This window comes from Delphinus delphis, chromosome 18 (genome assembly GCF_949987515.2).
Source record: "Delphinus delphis chromosome 18, mDelDel1.2, whole genome shotgun sequence".
Taxonomy (NCBI): Eukaryota; Metazoa; Chordata; class Mammalia; order Artiodactyla; family Delphinidae; genus Delphinus; species Delphinus delphis.
The window spans coordinates 50,659,041-50,680,841 of NC_082700.1; the positions used below are offsets into that span (position 1 = coordinate 50,659,041).

Sequence of the window (21,801 nt, forward strand, 5' to 3'; positions counted from 1 at the left end):
AAAGTCATCACAATTTTTATATGTCCCTGAAAACTTAGATATCTATTTGCTAATAAAAAGAAAGGCAGCTCAAGTAAAGCAATTGAAGGGAGTGATTGGGGTAGAAACATAGCTAGTCTATGCCCTGTTCATGTTTTGTAGTATTGATGTTAATACCTTTGTCTCTGGATTTGGTTAAATTTATGAATGATAGTTAATTTTTTGAAAAGAGCTGGACACCTCATTAGTTGTAAGCAATACCATTCACCTCGTTTTCAGAGGGTGTTTTCTAGTAGTCGGTGGAAGTTTTATGAGGTTCATTATTTCTTAGATGGTTTGCTGCTCGCAGCAAAGTAATGGATCTAAAATTTGATAATTCTTTAAGTAGTATCTATAATGATGAAAATGAAATTCACTTTTTGTCTCTGGTTATATGAAGATCTTTATATCATTATACACTACTATTATATGTATGTACATATATATTTATATATATATATGTATTTAAGAATGTTTTTATGATTTCACTTTTTTGAGTTTAACTGGTATGTACAAAAATTGCAAAATTTTGGAGTTGGAAGGAAGGAACCTCAGAAAACTCATAGCCCAGTTACTATGAACACTTGCAAACCACTGTTCCAGTCAAACCTATTCTATTTACAGAAGAGGAAATTAAGACTCAGAAAGGTTAAGTGATGTGACCAGTGTCACAGAGAAAACTAGTGGAAGACGAATAGTAGTTCTGTGATCTGTTAGGCGGTGAATAATTACTGAGCACCTACTGGGTTTGAAGCTTACAGCTAGGTATCATTAGGTGCACATTAGGTATAATTATAGGCCGTGGATGCCAAAAAGAGAATTCAGTAGACATACTCAATCTTATTAATAGCAAGCAATTATCATAGTTTAAAGCTAATTATGTATTGGGGGCAAAGAGATGAGACTCCAAGACAATAATAGGTTGTCAATTTAATATATTACATTTTGGGACGCTTATGTACTGCTTGCTGAATATAGAATGTATTGTCAGTGAGTTGCATTTAAAAAGAAAAAGAGACATGAAATAGCTAATAAACACAACAGGCAGTAAAATTCACATTCATAGATTCCTAGGGGTAGAAGATGTTAGAGATGGGCAAAGGCTTAGAGATGAACAAATCCAATCTCCCAATTTTACAAATGAGAACAATGAAGTATTCGGGGCAAAAGTCTCATAATCTTCTGTGAGTTCTTCCAACTCCCAGCCCAACTCCTGGTCTTTAAATCACAGCATGGAGACTTTGATCTTAAAATAGGTGAAAGTTGATTCAGTACCTCAGGAAATAGTGGAAACTATAAAGCTAGGACTTTTGCTTCTGCCATGGGACAGCCTGGAGATGTTCTCTACTACTTTCATAGGGTCACTTGAAATATTACTTCACAGTCTTTGAAGTGACAATGGCACAAATTTGTGCCAATGACCACAAAACACTTTACAACTTTTGAACTACGTGAAAATAATAATAGCTAAATATTTCAATGTATCCCTATATCCTTAAAGCAAAATAAATGAAAGCAGTAACTTGAGTAGGAAAAACGTTACGTTTTTCCTGGATAAAATTTAGATATAAGATTCCTGTGTTTGTAGGATCCAGGGTCTGAAAAAAGCGTCTGTAAGTTTTCAATTCATTAAGTTGCATGATGCTATCAGTCAAGGCAATTCAGGACTATTACTGAGATCCTTGCTTTATTGACCCAAGGTGTCGTCTTTTTAAGAGAAGTGGTAAAACATAGCACGCGTTTATATATATGTTTTCTAAGCTAGTGTTTCTCAAATTGTGGGTCACATCCCATTAAATGGTCTTGTAATTAATTTAGTGAGCGGCAGTCAGCATTTTTTCCCGGTTAGCTAGAGTGAAGTAGAGCAGAAAACATGAGAGTTCTTACGTAGTGGGTGTCTTATTTTGTGAAATTTATGTTTTATTATGTGTGTGTGTCTGTCTGTCTGACTGAAAACAGAAAGTATTGGGCTGTGATGTAAATTGTATTTTTTAATGAGCTCTATGATGTAGTAGTTTGAATAGCACAGTTCTAAGGTTTGGAATGAACCAAGTTTTCTGTACTGAGCAGAACAGTAAAAACGGGAGTTCTCATGTTTGTGTTTGCATTTTTTTATGCAGCTTACTCCTAATTATGCTGGTTGGTGAATATTATATGTAGTTACACTAAAATATTGTGATTGATTTTATGTATTAAAAGGTTGTGGACTTTGACATATTATTTCCTCTACAAAGTTTTATTTTTTGTACTTTTTTTCTTTTAATGTATGAAATTATCCTCATTTTAAAGATCATCTTTCAGGCACAATTTAACTTTATAACAGGTTTTTGTAATCAATTTATACAAGAAAATTTTATTTTGGATAGTTGTCATATGTTTATCATTTCTTTGATAGTGTTTGTAGATACCAGTTGATTATCTTTAATTGATAATATTACTATTGAAGATAATTCAAAACAGTAAACATTCATTTAGGGGCTTTCTGTCTACTGTGGAGTTCTGAGAACAAGGATGAAGAGATCAAACTCAGTGAAGCCATGAGCTGGGAAGCAAATTCTATGGAAAGGCTTAGGGGTTGGGGAAGGAAATGCAGACCTTTTTCTCAGACTTTGATGACTAACCTCTAAGTGGCTCTCCTTCAGTTCCTAACCTTGCATCAGTCTTTTTGAAGAGTAAACCATACTTTATTTTTATATAAGGGAAAAGGACTTTTGGGGGGAAGAAGGTACAGGCAGGTAGCTGCCAAAATTTACTGAAAGCAGGTGTTATCAATCCCAAGATTTCTTGCTACTGTGGGCTCTTCTGTGAATAAATATTATAAAGCAGTTTAGAGGAACACATTGAAAAATCACTACTTTCCAGCCCTTAGAAGCAAAGTATTATGCAGAGGCAATGAGTGATAGCAAACCAGGTGGGAGGAAATACTGTTCTCCGACTGAGGAAAGAAACTGATAGGGTTTCAACTAGGAAGTGGACAGTTATCAGAGTATGTCCCTAATTTACCATGATTTCAGCTTTTTAAGTCATGGTAGAGGAAAGAAAAGTCACAATTTTGATGGATTACTGGAACTCTCTTTGCCAAGACTTATGTTAAGTATAATCCTAGTTTGGGAGTTTCTTATTTTTTTAAAAAATGGTATCTTTAGCTGGTGCATATGATTTTTAAAATATCAAGGACCTTAGAATCAGTTTGTATCGTCATACTGTTAAAACATTCCAGAGTAAAAGTGGTCAATCATGAGATGTTTGCTGTGAACTCTGAGTTAGTGTGCCCTTGTAGATGGGCTCTGACAATAAGTGTGTGAAGTCAGAGTAATTCTTCTCCTGATCCAGCATAATTAGTCCTCCCTGGATTGGTTTGATAATTTATTTCAAGGGGGTTCTATGCCAAACCAATATGTCTTATACTAAATGATAAACTAGCTAATCCCTTCTTCCAATTCCAGCCACCTTAAACCTGTATTATCTCTAACACAAGCTGCTTTAATTTTTTTTTCCATTTGAAGAAATCAAGATCTTGATAAGCTCATCAAAGTGAATCCTGAAACTCTCTCCAACAACCAAAGGTAATAGAACTGTATTAATTTTTGTGCTTTGGGTAGGAAGAATGTTTTGTTTTACAATTATTTCAAGCACATTTATAACCTTAATGATCTTACCAAAAGAATTTATTTATAATTAACATGCTTGCTTTTTATTTTTCTTTTTAAAGAAACCGGGATCTCAATAACCTCATCAAAGTGAATCCTGAAGTAATCAGAAGCAATCAAAGGTAATCAAATAAAAACAGTCATTTCACATTCTCATGTCTGTTGCCCCTGAGTGGAGTAGATTTATTATATTGCTTTATAGACCTAGCACAAACAAAACAACCTATCACTAATTGGAGTTTATTTTTTTCTCTTTTTCTCTTTTGAACAGCCAAGCTTTGGACAATCTTATTGAAGTGAAACCTTCACCTCTCAGAAATATTAAGCGGTAAATGACTTTGCCTAACTATCTTGACATGCATTTAAAAAAGAACCCAAGGTTCTAGGTTAGGAATTTCCTTTCTTGCTCGCTTTCTTGCTTTCTTTCTTCTCTTTTTCTAAAAGAAGGCTTTCGTTTTTCTTGAGTGTTCAAATGAGCACACATTTATAACCCATGTGTTTCCTGTCCGCCGAGAATATGCTACACTCTTCTGGAATCAATTGCACTCTCTTGGACTCAGTTTTGTACTTCTAATTTTCACGAACACAAGTTAGGGTTTGTTGCCTATAGGAGATAGAGTATCAGGACTGATATGAAAAATGAGTGAAATTAAATAAGAGGAAAACATATTTTGGAGAAGCTGGACCAAATCGGTGGTTTACACAGATGCCTACAGAGCATTGGAACATTGGAAAGGATATTCAGTCTTCAAAATTACAGATCCACAGCTCATGTGGGCTCACAAAATATTCCAGCAGATTTTAACCTTGAACTTCCATTTTGAGTTTTGTAAATATCTTATAATTCACTATCTTTATGTCATATCTTTCACCAAAAGAGCTTATTGATAATGCACCAGAGTGCGTTGTATGAGAAGCCCAGATTGTTCTGCTGACCTGAAATTTTGCCATAATAAATATATAGCTGGGAATTAAAGTCTCAAAATTCTGGGGTGAAGAAAGCAAATTAACATATGGAAAAGTGCTTTGAAGCCACAGGGAGAAAGAGGATAGTGTGACATGCTCATCGGCCTAAATCTTATGGCTTTTTGTTTTCTACATTAGTGGTTTTGTTTTTTTTTTTTTGAGTATAATTGCTTTACAATGTTGTGTTAGTTTCTGCTGTACAATGAAGTGAGTCAGCTGTCTGTATACCTATATCCCTTCCCTCTTGGACCTCCCTCCCACCCCTCCCCCCCCATCCCACCCATGTAGGTTGTCACAGAGAACCGAACTGAGCTTCCTGTGCTTTATAGCATGCTCCCACTAGCTATCTGTTTTACACATGGGAGTGTATATATGTCAATCCTAGTGTTTTAATTTGCCTTTTCTGTTTGTGTGTTTTTATCACAAGGTGTTGGGGTGTCTGAGGTAGGAAGGTACCAAGGCAATTGAAGAGCAATTGCTAATTACACAGCAGTATTTATTGAACACCTCTGGTGTGCCTGGCAATTTATATACATTTAATCCTCACAACAACCAGCCCCATGAGAAATATATTGACGCATGCTATTCTATAGAAGAAGAAACTATAGCTCAAAGATATAAAATAAACTTCTCAAGAAAGAAAACACATCCTGGATCTAAACCCAAGTCCTTCTGATGTCACTACTGGAAGAACAAAAGATCGGGAGCAAAAAACCCTCAGATTTACCCCTTCTTTCTGTCCTTTATTCTCCTAACAGTCCCTTCCTTTCTAATTCCCCTCCCACCCCTGCAGTTAATCGACTACAATTAGATACACTTTTTTTCTAGAAAATTATTGTGGAAATGACAGAGAGGAGAGGAAGATTTGTCTTATAGAGATTTTCTAATAACTGAAATAATAGCGGACTTTTGGTGCCGACCTTGCCACTGGTAAGCGTATGGAAATATCTTTGATAAGTAGAAGCATTTCTTCAGAGTGTACTGGTAGGGGCAGATTTTTATTTTTATTAGTAACAGTTTTAGGAGGTTCCCAACCCATGTTGGAAGTGGTTAGGTTTAACAAGTACGTATGGAATAACTAACAGTGGCTACTGTAGCCAACTTCTCCCTTAGCGGCTGTTTCCATAAACTGTAGCGCCCTCTGTCTGTCTCTCTCTCTCCCCCACTCCTGTTCCCTCCTTCCTCCTCTCCCTCCTCCCTTTCCCCTTCTTCTGACTTTTGCCTCCTTCCCTTCCTCCTTCTGCAAATGCACTATGTTGACAGATAATGGTAACTTTCTCATAAGAGTTTTGCCTTTTGTTTATTAGAAGAGGCTAATTTCATAAAAGTAATTTGTATTTCAGCAACTCCTAACAAAGTATCTATAAGAAGAGGACATTTTCCTTATACAGATAGGATTACTATAAAAAAGAAATTTAAAAATATTGACCATCATGTTGTTTTCAGATGGCAGCCTTTTCTAAGGATTTATTTTTAAACTTTTTATTGAGGTATAGTTGATGTATAATATGATATAAATTACAGGTATATGATATAGTGATTCACAATTTTAAAGGTTATACTCCACTTATAGTTATTACAAACTATTTGCCATATTCTCCATATCATAGAATATATCCTTGTAGCTTATTGTATACCTAATGGTTTGTACCTCTCAATTGCCTACCCCTATGTTGCCCCTCTCCCCCTTGCCTCTCCCCACTGGTAACCACTCGTTTGTTCTGTATATCAGATGGCAGCTTGATCCACAAATCTAACCTAAGTGATGTCTGACTATTCTTTAGTAGTTACACCAGATTTGATGATAATCAGCCAGGATGTTCAAGAATTACTGCAGAACAAACAGGAAAGACTAAGCTGCCTATTTGAAAAAAGTGACTTCATTCAATATGTTCAGTCACCTGTATCTGCAATGTATTTATGTGGCCCACTTGATTTTAATGGGTAAAGAGAGGGAGCATTTTAACATGACTCCCAGTAGGAATAACAGCCACAAGGCACTTTTACATCCAATTCAATGTGACAGGAACACTGATTATTTAATAGTATAACAGCAGTGAATCAGAGTTCCTTTTATGTGACTTTGCTGACATTTCCAGCAGCTGTATATTTAATTCACAGTTAGGGGTGGAATAAATTTCAGTCATGGATCAGAATGTAAGCAGGTGTCCCTGAGCTCTTTCTAGGAACACAACAACTTGAGCAAATGCAGATGTGTACAGAATTTTCATTTATTCAGGGAGAAACTGTGAATTTTAGCAATGACAGTTTCACATTTTCATGAACCAACATTAAAGGGGGATATTCAATTATCGGTAGCCTATAAACTGCTGCTCCCACGTAAAGATTGAAAAACATCTAGTGATACAGGTCTTTACAGTTAGAAAAGGCAACCTTCATCTAAAGCAGAAAAAATATTCTGAACTATTTGTAGTATTATACAGCCATCTTTATAAGGGCTTCCTATTTGCTAAGACATACCTTGTTAATATCCCAATAAGAAGTTTCCTTCCTATCTTCCTATTGAATATTTCTCATACTTCTGCTCAAGACAGAGCGCTGGAGGTGGGAGGTAACCTTGACTCTTTCCATTGCTTCATTCCCCATAATCAGTAGGTCACTCTGGATGCTTCTCCTAGTGATCTCAGGAACCGAGGCATTTCATCATCCCAACTGCTACTATGGCCCAGCTTACTGTTAAGTCTCCTCACTGGTCCCTCTGCTGTCTCTGGTACCTTCTGCCCTTCAATCTGTCTGCCATGCTGTAGAGTGATCTTCTTAAAACACAAATCTGATCCTGTCCTTCCTCTGATGAAATCCTCCAGTGGCTTCACATTGCCACTGGACAACAGTGTACCCCTTAACCTGGTTTCCAAAGCTCGCCATGATGTTGCCTCCACAGGCCTCCCCAGCCCCATTCCTTATGCTCCACCCACAAGCAAAGCCCACCCACACACCCCCTGACATGAGCACGCCTCGCTCCTCTGTCATCGCTGCTGCATGGATAACTGCTACTTATCCTTTAGGTGTCAGCTTAGGTGTCTTTTACTCAGGCTCTGGGAAGCCCAACCTGACCCATCACTTCTGCATCAGGTCATTCTGGATGTTCTCAAGCTCTCTGTTCTTCTGTCCTATGGTATTTGTCTCTTGGCATTATTATTTAATAATCTCTCATCCACTATTGGATTTTTTAAGGACAAAGATTGGATCTCTCTTGCTCATGTCTTTATCTACAATTCATGGCACAATGCTTGGCACATATTAGGTGCTTAATAAATATTCTCTGAGTTACAAACTAAATTTCAAAACTAATCAAGACCTGTGATCATCCAACTAGACAAAGCCCATTGCCTTATAACTCTAACACTCTGAGCCCCATGAGTGAAACTAGACTGGAGGGATCTGATATCCTATGACTTGTCTCCTTGCTTAAGCCAAAAACCCTATTTTGAAACATAATCTCAATGAACCATGGTGAATTAGAGCCACTGAAATTCTTGGTCATATCTTATATTTAAAATACCTAAATTGATCATTTTCTCTATGGACCTGTTAATTTCTTTAATATAAAGTCTTTAAGACTCCCTCATTGAACAAATTATGAAAATATGTAAAGCTGGGACCATTTTGCAAATTCAGTAGAGTTGAAGAATTATAGCAGTTATCTCACTGTATTCTGCACTCCCTTCAGAGAGATAAATATTCCTTTGAACTAAAGCTTAAAGCCTTAGTTTTAGTTCTTGGCATAAAAGAAGTACCATAGTAAATTTTCTATATGGAGGTTTTTAATTTTGCAAATGTGTTTGATACTCTGCAAAAGCGATGTAAGTGAGCCGGAGAGAGAGAAACATATTGCAGCATTTGATAAATACCTCCCACACCTTCATAAGAGAGGAAGAGAAGTTGGGAGTGAGCTGATAACTTTCTTTCATGTAGAGCATATCCTAGGAAAAGTTGTGTTATAAGAGACATAATAAGCCTTGGTCCCCAGAATCTCTATTTTTTTCTTTAATCTGCTCTGCAAGGGAGTATTATATTCCTTAATGGGGCAGTAGAAAATAATTGACATGATTATAACATAGATAAATGCTCATATTCAAAATGTTTGCTATGACTCTACATAACAGATAACTCATATCTTCTCCCAAACATTGTGTAGTCTATGTAAAGAAAAGCATTTTCAGTTGCTATGGTTAACAAAATTTCTTTTTAGCCTTTCTCTCTGTATCCACAGAGAACTGGTGGTTTTTCTTGAAGTTAATTCCAACTGCTCATAAAATCACAAAATTATAAGGTCTTCCACTGAACTGCCACAGAAAAGGTTTGGAATCAAGCCTTTGTTTGACCCTGCAGCGTTTGGCTGGGCTTCTATAAAAATCTATTTTTCACACTTTGACTCACAGCTCTTCATCTTCTACCACAGTGTAAAAGACACGATAAGATAGATGTAGTCTTAATTAAAGAATAAAAATTTATTTTTACATTCTTCAACTTGGGAAGTTTATGGGCAATCTGAACTTCTTTTATTGGATCTCCAAATCTAGCTGATGACATCAATCAGGGTGAACAACCAGAGTAAATCCACATTTTGTACTTTTCATGATCTGGAACTTTTAATTTTGCTTTAAATATTAGTATAAAATATTCAGAATAAAATCTTATAATCCATTCTACCAAACTTGATGTGTGGCACTGTTTAATAAAAACAGCAAAAATTCTATGAACCCCCTAATAACATGGTTTACTCAATGATTCACAATTATATCCCTTTGGGAGTGTGCTTCTTTGAAGGCAAGCATACGTTCCAATTTTGAGTTATCCACCTACAGTGGTTGGATTTGCAGGATTCTGGTTTCTCCTCCCTGCTTAGATCTAAATCCATTTCTGCTCTCCCTCACAATAGCTAGGGTCCAAAAGACTTGGGTACTGGGCGTGAGGAGGTGGGGTGGTATAGGCAGATCAAAGATGCAGTATCTGCAGCAGCCAGGAGTGGAAAGTGTCAGAGCAGGTGAGGGCATCCAGCATCAGGCTGAGAAACTAAACATAACCGTGTCATGAGGGCAGAAGCAAATGTGTATTTGGTTGCTAGGGCTGCCATAACAAGAACCACAGCCTGGGTGGCTTAAAAGAGAAATTAATTTTCTCACCGTCTGGAAGCTAGAAATCCAAGATCAGTATGTCAGTAGGGTTGGCTCCTTCTGAAGGTCCAGAGGGAAGGATCTATTCCAGGCCTCTCTCCTTGGCTGGTAGAGGGCTATCTTTACCCTCTGTCTTCACATTGTTATCCATCTGTGTGTGTATCTGACCCTAAATTTCCTCTTCTTATAAAGCTACCAATCATATTGGATTAGGGCCCACCCTAATGACTTCATTTGAACTCGATTTTTTCTGGCGTTAGGACTTCACCATAGAAATTTGGTGGGAGGGCAAAATTCAACCCCTAAGGAAATGTCCCAAAATAAGGAAACAAAGCCCTGGTTGGGAGCTGTGTGAAAAAAAGGAAAGAAATATGTGCAATTCAGGGGTGAAATAAGGCAGGTTCTAGGTGATTGACGCAAATGGAGGTGAAATGTCCATCACCATCTCTTCTGAACTTTTTCTGAGAGGTTATTGTGCACACTCTGTACCTAGATGTGGCCGAAGCTGACTGCCATAAAGGTTCAGGGTCTAACATCTTTCCCTTGGGGTCCCTTTCAGGTCTTTTCCCAGAGCTGGGTAAGGTAGCATAGATTTCTACCAGAGAAGGGGAAAAAAGAGAATTTAAATTAATTTAATGCCACAAGTATTTTCGGAGCAGCTACTGTGTGCAAGGCCATGTTAGGCATGGTAATGTGATTTTACTCTCAAGTCATAATGAAAAGCACCAGCTTCCTTAAAAAATGTCACTCAGTTCATCCAAGGTTAGCCTTGGAGGGAGAATCACTTCCTGGGACAGAATTCTAATTCCCCAAAATTCACATTTCCTGGTGATCTCTCACGTTTGCCATTGCCAACCGTCCCTGTTTGGCATTCCTGGGAAACTGGATTATGGAATATCATGATAATCCACTTAATTTTTATTCCATTATCCCCAAGTACTTGGTAAAGTACTATTGTATTTTAAAATGTTAAGGGGAGGATCATTTAATGCTCAGGCTATTAAGATAGTATGGTAACCCCTGAGGTCAAGAAGGTGACTCTAGTAATAGGGAAGGACCACCACGGGTTAGGTGAACGCAAAGCCTGCTGTCTCTGTTTTTAGATTTGAAAGATGCGATCTGGGAGGTCTCCTCACACAGTTCTAGTAGTTCTGTTGAAGAAGTCAGTTTTGAATTTTACATCATTCAGACTGCAGAATCAAATGATTTTGATACTTATGAGCTACTTCTGAAATCCTGTACTTTTTACATATATTAATGGGCATATTTTCTACTATAACTCACATTAAAAAATAATTTAACTAATTTCTACATTTTAAAAGATGTGCAGCTAGTATTTTATTTTGTTTTGTTTTGTTTTTAATAGATCTTTATTGGAGTACAGCTGCTTCACAATACTGTGTTAGTTTCTGTTGCACAACAAAGCGAATCAGCCATATGCATACACATGTCCCCATATCCCCTCCCTCTTGAGCCTCCCTCCCATCTTCCCTATCCCACCCCTATAGATGGACACAAAGCACCGAGCTGATCTCCCTGTGCTATGCTGCTGCTTCCCACCAGCCAACTATTTTACATTCGGTAGTATATATATGTTGATGTTACTCTCACTTTGCCCCAGCTTCACCCTCCCACCCCATGTCCTCAAGTCCATTCTCTATGTCTACCTCTTTATTCCTGCCCTACAACTAGGTTCATCGATACCAATTTTTTTTTTTTAGATTCCATATATATGTGTTAGCATACAGTATTTGTTTTTCTCTTTCTGACTTACTTCACTCTGTATGACGGACTCTAGGTCCACCCACCTCACTACAAATAACTCAATTTCGTTTCTTTTTATGGCTGAGTAATATTCCAATGTATATATGAGCCACATCTTCTTTACCCGTTCATCTGTCGATGGACACTTAGGCTGCTTCCATGTCTTGGCTATTGAAAATAGTGCTGCAATGAATACTGTGGTACATGACTCTTTTTGAATTATGGTTTTCTCAAGGTATATGCCTAGTAGTGGGATTGCTGGGTCATATGGTAGTTCTATTTTTAGTTTTTTAAGGAACCTCCATACTGTTTTTCATAGTGGTTGTATCAATTTACATTCCCCCAACAGTGCAGAAGAGTTGCCTTTTCTCCACACCCTTTCCAGCATTTACTGTTTCTAGATTTTTTGATAATGGCCATTCTGACAGGTAGAGGTGATACCTCATTGTACTTTTGATTTGCATTTCTCTAATAATTAGTGATGTTGAGCATCTTTTCATATGCCTCTTGGCCATTTGTATGTCTTCCTGGTGAAATGTCTATTTAGGTCTTCTGCCCATTTTTTAACTGGATTGTTTGGGTTTTTGGTAATGAGCTCCATGAGCTGTTTGTATATTTTAGAGACTAATCCTTTGTCTGTTGTTTCATTTGCTCATATTTTCTCCCATTCTGTGGGTTGTATTTTTGTCTTGTTTATGGTTTCCTTTGCTGTGCAAAAGCTTTTAAGTTTAATTAAGTCCCATTTGTTTATTTTTGTTTTTATTTCCATTACTCTAGGAGGTGGGTCAAAAAAGATCTTGCTGTGGTTTATGTCAAAGGGTGTTTTTCCTATGTTTTCCTCTAAGATTTTTATAGCGTCTGGTCTTACATTTAAGTCTTTAATCCATTTGGAGTTTATTTTTGTATATGGTGTTAGGTAGTGTTCTAATTTCATTCTTTTACATGTAACTGTCCTGTTTTCCCAACACCGCTATTGAAGATGCTGTCTTTTCTCCATCATATATTCGTGCCTCCTTTATCATAAAGTAGGTGACCATATGTGTGTGGGTTTATCTCTGGGCTTTCTATCCTGTTCCATTGATCTATATTTCTGTTTTTGTGCCAGTACCATATTGTCTTGATTACTGTAGGTTTGTGGTATAGTTTGAAGTCGGGGACCCTGATTCCTCCAACTCTGCTTTTCTTTCTCAAGATTGCTTTGGCTATTCAGGGTCTTTTGTGTTTCCATACAAATTGTGAAGTTTTTTGTTCTAGTTCTGTGAAGAATGCCATTGGTCATTTCATAGGGATTGCATTGAATCTGTAGATTGCTTTGGGTAGTATAGTCATTTTCTCATTGTTGATTCTTCCAATCTAAGAACATGGTATATCTCTCCATCTGTTTGTATCATCTTTAATTTCTTTCATCAGTGTCTTATAGTTTTCTGCATACAGGTCTTTTGTCTCCTTAGGCAGGTTTATTCCTAGGTATTTTATTCTTTTTCTTGCAATGGTAAATGGGAGTGTTTCCTTAAATTCTCTTTCTGATTTTTCGTTGCTGGTGTATAGGAATGCCTGAGATGTCTGTGCATTAATTTTGTATCCTGCAACCTTACCGAATTCATTGATTAGTTCTAGTAGTTTTTTGGTGGCATCTTTAGGATTTTCTACGTATGGTATCATACCTCAACAAACAGTGACAATTTTACTTTTTCTTTTCCAATTTGTATTCCTTTTATTTCTTTTTCCTCTCTGATTGCTGTGGCTAGGACTTCCAAAACTATGTTGAGTAAAAGTGGCAAGAATGGACATCCTTGTCTTGTTCCTGATCTTATGGAAATGCTTTCAGTTTTTCACCATTGAGTATGATGCTTGCTGTGGCTTTGTCATATATGGACTTTATTATGTTTAGGTAAGTTCCCTCTATACCCATTTTCTGGAGAGCTTTTATCATAAATCGGTGTTGAATTTCGTCAAAAGCTTTTTCTGCATCTATTGAGATGATCATTTGGTTTTTATTCCTTAATTTGTAAATGTGGTGTATCACATTGACTGATTTGTGTATACTGAAGAATCCTTGCATCCCTGGGATAAATCCCACTTGATCATGGTGTATGATCCTTTTAATGTGCTATTGGATTCTGTTTGCTAGTATTTTGTTCAGGATTTTCGCATCTATGTTCATCAATGATATTGGTGTATAATTTTCCTTTTTTGTGATATCTTTTTCTGATTTTGGTATCAGGGTGATTGTGGCTTTGTAGAATGAACTTGGGAGTGTTTCTCCCTCTGCAATTTTTTGGAAGAGTTTGAGAAGGATGGGTGTTAGCTCTTCTCTAAATGTTTGATAGAATTCACCTGTGAAGCCATCTGGTCCTGAACTTTTGTTTGTTGTAAGATTTTTAATTATGGTTTCAATTTCATTACTTGTGATAGGTCTGTTTATATTTTCTAATTCTTCCTGGTTCAGTCTTGGAAAATTGTACCTTTCCAAGAATTTGTCCATTTTTTCCAGGTTGTCCATTTTATCGGCATATAGTTGTTTGTAGTAATCTCTCATGATCCTTTGTATTTCTGCAGTGTCAGTTGATACTTCTATTTCATTTCTAATTCTGTTGATCTGAGTCTTCTCCCTTTTTTTCTTGTTGAGTCTGGCTAAAGGTTTATCAATTTTGTTTATCTTCTCAAAGAACCAGCTTTTAGTTTTATTGATCTTTGCTATTGTTTTCTTCGTTTCTATTTCATTTATTTCTGCTCTGATCTTTATGATTTCTTTCCTTGTACTGACTTTGGGTTTTCTTTGTTCTTCTTTCTCTTTTAAGTGTAGGCTTATATTGTTTATGGGATTTTTCTTGTTTCTTGAGGTGAGATTGTATTGTTATAAACTTCCCTCTTAGAACTGCTTTTGCTGTGTCCCATAGGTTTTGGGTCATTGTGTTTTCGTTGTCATTTGTTTCTATGTATTATTTTATTTCTTCTTTGATTTCTTCAGTGATCTCTTGGTTATTTAGTAACACACTGTTTAGCCTCCATGTATTTGTGTCATTTACAGTTTTTTTCCTGTAATTGATTTCCAGTCTCAAAGCATTGTGGTCAGAAAAGATGCTTGATACGATTTCAGTTTTCTTAAGTTTTCTAAGGCTTGATTTGTGACCCAAGATGTGATCTATCCTGGAGAATGTTCCATCAGCAACTGAGAGAAAGTGTAATCTGCCACTTTTCGGTGGAATGTTCTATAAATATCAATTAGGTCTATCTGGTCTACTGTGTCATTTAAAGCTTGTGTTTCCTTATTTATTTTCTGTTTGGATGATCTGTCCATTGGCGTAAGTGGAGTGTTAAAGTCCCCTACTATTATTGTGTTACTGTTGATTCCTCCTTTCATGGTTGTTAGAATTTGCCTTATGTATTGAGGTGCTCCTATTTTGTGTTCATAAACATTTATAATTGTTATATCTTCTTCTTGGATTGATCCTTTGATCATTATGTAGTGTCCCTCCTTATCTCTTGTAACAACCTTTATCTTAAAGTCTATTTTATCTGATATGAGTATTGCTACTCCAGTTTTCTTTCGATTTCCATTTGCATGGAATATCTTTTTCCATCCCCTCACTTTCAGTCTGTACGTGTCCCTAGGTCTGAAGTGGGTCTATTATAGACAGCATATATATGGGTCTTGTTTTTGTATCCATTCAGCCAGTCTCTCTCCTTTGGTTGGGGCATTTAATCCATTTACATTCAAGGTTATTATCAATATGTATGTTCCTATTAACATTTTCTTAATTGTTTTGAGTTTGTTTTTGTGGGTCTTTTTCTTCTGCTGTGTTTACCACCTAGAGAAGTTCCTTTAACATTTGTTGTAAAGCTTGTCTGGTGGTGCTGAATTCTCTTAGCCTTTGCTTGTCTGAAAAGCTTTTGATTTCTCCATCGAATCTGAATGTGATCCTTGCTGGGTAGAGTAATCTTGGTTGTAGGTTTTTGCTCTTTCATCACTTTAAGTATATCCTGCCACTCCCTTCTGGCCTGCAGAGTTTCTGCTGAAAAATCAGCTGATAACTTTATGGAGATTCCTTTGTATGTTATTTGTTGCTTTTCCCTTGCTGCTTTTAATATTTTTCTTTGAATTTAATTTTTGTTAGTTTGATTAATATGTGTCTTGATGTGTTTTTCCTAGGCTTTATCCTGTCTGGGACTCTGTGCTTCCTGACTTGGGTGACTATTTCCTTTCCCATGTTAGGGAAGTTTTCAACTCTAATCTCTTCAAATATTTTCTCAGACCCTTTCTTTTTCTCTTCTTCTTCTGGGACCCCTATAATTTGAATGTTGGTGCATTTAGTGTTGTCCCAGAGGTCTCTGAGATTGTCTTCACTTCTTTTCATTCTTTTTTCTGTATTCTGCTCCTCAGCAGTTATTTCCACCATTTTGTCTTCCAGCTCACTTATTCATTCTTCTGCCTTAGTTATTCTGTTATTGATTCCTTCTAGTGTATTTTTCATTGCAGTTATTGTGTTGTTCATCTCTGTTTGTTTGTTCTTTAGTTCTCTAGGTCTTTGTTAAACGTTTCTCATATTTTCTCAATCCATGCCTCCATTCTATTTCTGAGATTCTGGATCATCTTTAATATCATTACTCTGAATTCTTTTTCAGGTAGATTGCCTATTTCCTCTTCATTTATTTGGTCTTGTAGGTTTATACCTTGTTCTTTCATCTGTGGCATTTTTTTTTTTTTTTTAAGTAGGATTGTGTTCCTGTCTTACTGGTTGTTTAGCCTGAGGCTTCCAACACTGGAGTTTGTAGGCTATTGGCTAGAGCTGGGTCTTGGTGCTGAGATGCGGAACTCCGTGAGACCTCACTCCAATGAATATTCCCTGGGGTCTTTCTCTGTTAGTCCAGTGGTTTGGACTCAGAGCTCCTACTGCAGGAGCTTTGGCCCCGGGCTTGTGAACCAAGACCCCACAAGCCACCTGGGGCAGCAAAAAATAAAGAAAAAAACAGAGTAAAAAATAACATTAGACTAGGAAACTAACAGATATGTTAGGAGATATAAAATAAAAAGATAGTTGAATCAACAACCAGAAGGTACATCAGTACCACAATAGTAAAAAAGAGGAGGAGGGAAAAGAAAAAAAAAAAGGCCTTGGCTATGGAGGGCAGGGCCTAAGCAAGGGCAAGGTTTGGATGGTGGGCAGGGCCAATGCTCAGGACCCACAGGGCTGGAAAAGGCCCTGGGGGCTGTGGTGGGTGAGGCTTAGGCTCAAGGAACAGAAGGGGCCCAGGCGTGCCCCCCACCCCTGGTCTCAGATGGCAGGGGGCCTCACCTGGGAGTCCAGCAGGCTTCCTGGGCTTGAGTAGGAGGGGCAAATGCCCTCCTCTCCTCTCCTCCTCCTCCAGCCTCTCTTGATCTCCCCAGCCTCCGTCCTATGCCCCCAAGGACCCATGCAGCCTGGAGGGGGCTTTGGAGGGCAGGGGATGGCCTAGGAGCTCAGCAGCCTCCCCAGGACTGAGTGGGTGTGGCAATGAACCTCCACTCCTCTCCCGCTCCTCCTGGAGTGCCCCTCCTGCCTGCCTCCTGATCTCCCAGGCCCGCAGCTAGTATTTTAAATGTGAGGTTTAAGTGTAGCTATGGAATGCTGCTTAATTAGCATATTTATCACTTATTGATGGCTTGGATGTTATATAAAAGGAGTATTAAATCTCATCCCACATAAATATGAGGACTTTTATGTTATTATTCATCCTTATCAATATTAATTTTGTGAGTCAGAGTCCCTACACTGATTCTGTGTAAAAGAACCTTACTTGAAATCTGCTATTCAGGACTGGAAAAGGGAGATTTATGAAAACAGGAGTTAACTCTAAAGATGTGAAAGTTAGGGCAGAAATAAAAATGAAAATATAGTCCCTCAGAATTCTGGAATCCATAGTGCCTAGTGCTGTGTCACTACACTTCTGTTAATTATCACTTATTTATTCTTGCTCAGTTCAGTCACAACTGTAGTCATTGTGTCTATAAATTTTATTTACATTAACTCATTTATTCTCACTGCAACCTTATGAAACTGGACATTATTATCCTAGTTTACAAAAGGAAGCTTAGAAAGGTTGACTAACTTGCCCAAGAAAGTAGGAGAAGAAATGGCCTTGCTCTGACTCCTAAACCATCCTGCTAACCAATAGCATTGGTGACAAGGCTTCTCCAAACTCATGGAAAAAAATTAAGAACTACCAGCGTAATAGCAAATATATAAATAATTAATATATATAAATAACATACCAGAGAACATTGTATCTCATGAAGGTGTGTCAAATCATTATTGTAGCCCATGATTTAAGAATGTAATTGTCCCATTTATCCTCCACATTATGAATTGTTTATTCAAATTTGGGGTTGACTTCTCATATTTCTGTCACGCAAAAAGCTGGAATGAAGGCTCTAATTAAATATTTAAGAGTTGATTTCAGATGGGCAGGTGGCTCAGCCTCAAGCCTTGACTCTTTTACAAATTAGTCAATTGACCTTGGAAAATTCACTTAGCAGTTCTGAGCCCCATATGCTGTCCTGCAAGATTTTGTGAGATCTGAATGAGATAACCCACGTGGAAATACACAAGTTAGTACTTTGTGATGCAAAGTAAGTATTCATTCAAAGTTAGCCGAATGTGAATATCAATCAGTTGTTTCTTTTCAGACCAGATTTCTCAAACCCTCCAAAAAATTAGTTCTTTATTTCTCTCTCATAACGTAATCCATGCTCATACTTGAGTTGCATAGGACAAATAGTTCGATGTCAGATTTTCAATGTCCATATTCTTAAAGACCACAAATGACTATGTTTAAATTTTTGTACTGATCTAAAAATTTTTTATTCTAATGTTTATTTCCTAAAATTGTATGTAATTACATCATATATATATATATATATATATATATATATAAAATATTTTTTTTCCTATAGAGACCAGGACCTAGAAAATTTAATTGAAGTAAATTCCAATATGTCTAAGAGTAAAAATGAAAGGTAAGGCTTATTATAATTTACATTTTTCTTATGAATTCCATATGAGCCTTCATAAATTATATAACCTTGAAAGATTTTCTGAGAAGTTGAACTGTACTGTGATATTTAAATATAAACACCATATGAATATGAAAAACAATGTACAGGGTGCTTAATAACTGATTTGGACAAAAGTTAGCAAAATTTGAATTCTGTTGGAATTTCTGACTAAGGGCCTGCTGTTCAATGGCTTACTGTAAAAGGCATCATGGAAATTCAGTGCTCTGCACATGGGCTGTGAAGATTTATTTTTACTTACTGTTGCTTGGTAGGTTTTCAGCGGTGCAGAAAGCACTCTGGGAATCTCTTCCTTGGATACGTAGTGCTAAAAGAATGCACAAATTCATCACAGCCGCAAAACAGGACCTAATTTTGGAATTTCTTTACATCACAGAGAATACCAGCTTTAAAACTGTTGTACTTTGTTTCTTTTACAACAAAGGTTAGGATAGAAACTATACTTCACTGTTGTTACAGATTGTTTAAATTAGGAAAGAATTTTAAAAGTCTTCCATGTTTAGCAGTTCTTCTCCCAACACATGGGAGGACCCTAGAAGCAATAAGTTTCTATTTTTAACCTTCCTAAGATACAGCTGCCTTTTCTGTTTAAAAGAAAAAAAAAAAAAACGTTTATGTAAAGAAATGATATTGTTGATATCAAGTGAAGAGAGTAGAAAAGTAGGAAAAGAGCTGGCTCACTGTTTGGTCTGTTTTTCATATCTCTTAAAGGCTCTTGCATATAAGAGGTAGGTAGTTTCTTTCTGTTCCCTTAATTCCCCAAATCATCCTCTGCCTTCTCTTTTTGTGATCCCAAGCAAGCCTCTGATAGAATGAGGGAGGATACATTTTCAGTAGGATCCACTATTTTGGGAACAGTATTGGGCTTACAATTAACCGAGCTCATTCAAATATTATTTGGAAATGATCCAGATTAAAAAATGACAAGTAAATGAGGAGGTATAATTAAGGAACTTTTCACTGAATATGACTTGAGAGGTGTTTCAGTTTGAGTTAGGCTTTCTCATGAAACAGGGTTTTATTGGAAAGATTAATGAGGAAATGGAAATTCAAGGAATGGTAGCATGGCCGGGCTTCACGGAGGCCTGCACTGGAAGGTTGTTCATTCTCGACCAGAGGACATTCCATCAGAAATCCCCAGACATTAACCTTGGTTCTTGGTCATTGTCAGTTCTTTGTCGGCTTCTGCCTATTTTTCTCCTGCTCTTCCCTCTACCTATTGGCTTCCTTATTCTCTGCTCTGTAGCTGTTTGATAACCAAGAACTTTAGCTGCCTCTCCTTCCTCGTAACTTCACATTCCTCTAGCTTTCCAAGGTCTGGCCTCCTTCAGCAAGGCGGTGTGGTTGTGGCCATCTGTGTAGAAGAGGCTGTGGGATGGAAAACACCGTGGCTGGCTGTAACGTGCACACACTCTCCTTTACTTTCCTGCAATTTCATCTGTGCCTCTTTCCTAACATAACCCAACAATCACACGTACATTCACAAATGCACCCCATCTCTCCAGCGGGATGGTGATCATCACAGTCAGTTACTATGTCTGGAGGCCTTAACCACCACTACAAAATCATTTGCTCATCCCTGAGTTCTGTGTTCAGATGTTATTCATTCTTCCTCAGTTCTATCCGAATCCTGTACAGGATCTGTCTCCAAATTAAATGGAAAATGTAGATACTGCCCCAGCCCTGAAAGAACAACTGTAATAAAAGTTCTCACGTGAAAAAAAAAAAGTGGAAAAAAGAAATCTCTGGGCCCAATTTTGCACCCATATAATTTTGGCTACAGAAAAGAAAGTTTACTTGACTCTCAAAATGGGTAAAAATTTAACAGAAAGAAAATTGAGGGTCAGAGAGTAAGAGACTTGATCAGGTGCAGAAAGTTTGTAAATTAGAGAGGTATCCTGGCCTCAAGTCCTCTCTTTACTTTTCCACGGAGAATTCTGCTATTTTTAAATTTTATTTATTTTTATTGAAGTATAGTTATTGTACAATGCTGTGTTAGTTTCAAGTGTACAGAAAAGTGACTCAGTTATATGTGTGTGTGTATATATATATATATATATATAAAATATACTCTTTTTCAGATTCTTTTCCATTATAGATATTACAGGATATTGAGTAGACTTCCCTGTGCTCTATAGTAGGTCCTTGTTGATTATCTATTTTATATATAGTAGTGTGTATGTGTTAATCCCAAAGTCCTAATTTATCTCCTGCCCCCCCCCCAACTCTACTATCCCCTTTGGTACCAATAAGACTTCTTTTTATCTATTTAAAACCTGTAATTTTTACAAGAGCTCAAAACCTTGATAGTTTTATAGAAGTAAACCCTATCACATACAACAGTTCAAAATGGTAAACTCTTACTAAGCTTTTAGTCTTCGTGCAAAAGAGATTTATAAAGTTTGCAGTGACATGGGTATTTATCAGTTGAAATTATTTTATACTGTTTAAAGTCAAGTTGCCAATGTTAAGTCAAATAGGACAATGCAAATCTAAATAAGCGTCATAGGCCAATCTGTTAAACTGACACTTGATTTACTTTATTTACTTTATGAATGTATTCACTTTGTATAGTAATTGGATGTCCACATAGATATATGCTTTCTGATTAGTATATTCACAGAGTTGTACAACCATCATTACAATCACTTTTACAACATTTTCATCACCTCAAAAAGAAACCCAATGCCCAGTAGCAGTCACACATCATTTGCCCCCAACCCCTTAGCTCTGGACGACTACTAAGCTACTTTCTGGCTCTTTAAATTTCCTATTCCGGACATTTCATATAAATGGAATCATAAAATATGTGGTCCTTTGTGACTGGCTTTTTTCACTTAGAATAGTTTTCAAGGTTCACCCATGTTGTAGCATGTCTCAGTATTCCATTTCTTTTTATTGCCAAATGATATTCTACTGTGTGAATGTACTACATTTTGTTTATCTATTTATCAATTGATGGGCATTTGGATTGTCTCCACTGTTGGCTTGTAATTCACTCTTATGAACAATGCCGCTATAAACATTCATATATAAGTTTTTGTGTAGAGTGTGTTTATTTCTCTTGGGTAAATACCTAGGGAGTGAAATTGTTGAATCCTACAGTAACTCCATTTGAGGAACTTCCAGACTGTTTTTTAAATCAGCTGTACCATTTGATGTCCTCACTAGCAGTGTATGAAGGTTCTAGATAGTTAAATTTTCAAGGTGA

At 37.0% G+C, this 21,801-nt stretch overlaps 1 protein-coding gene across 6 annotated transcripts in view; it reads left to right on the top strand.

Moving 5' to 3' along the window:
• Positions 1–21,801, top strand: part of SCEL (sciellin) — a 147,351-nt gene that overhangs the window by 102,109 nt on the left and 23,441 nt on the right. For 5 of the 6 annotated variants that reach the window (XM_059995656.1, XM_059995657.1, XM_059995658.1 and 2 more), the window contains 4 exons: positions 3,525–3,584; positions 3,731–3,790; positions 3,940–3,996; positions 18,471–18,533. In XM_059995656.1, coding sequence (XP_059851639.1) covers positions 3,525–3,584; positions 3,731–3,790; positions 3,940–3,996; positions 18,471–18,533 — 240 coding nt within the window. The remainder of the gene's footprint in view (positions 1–3,524; positions 3,585–3,730; positions 3,791–3,939; positions 3,997–18,470; positions 18,534–21,801) is intronic. The other variant, XM_059995659.1, reaches the window with a different exon arrangement.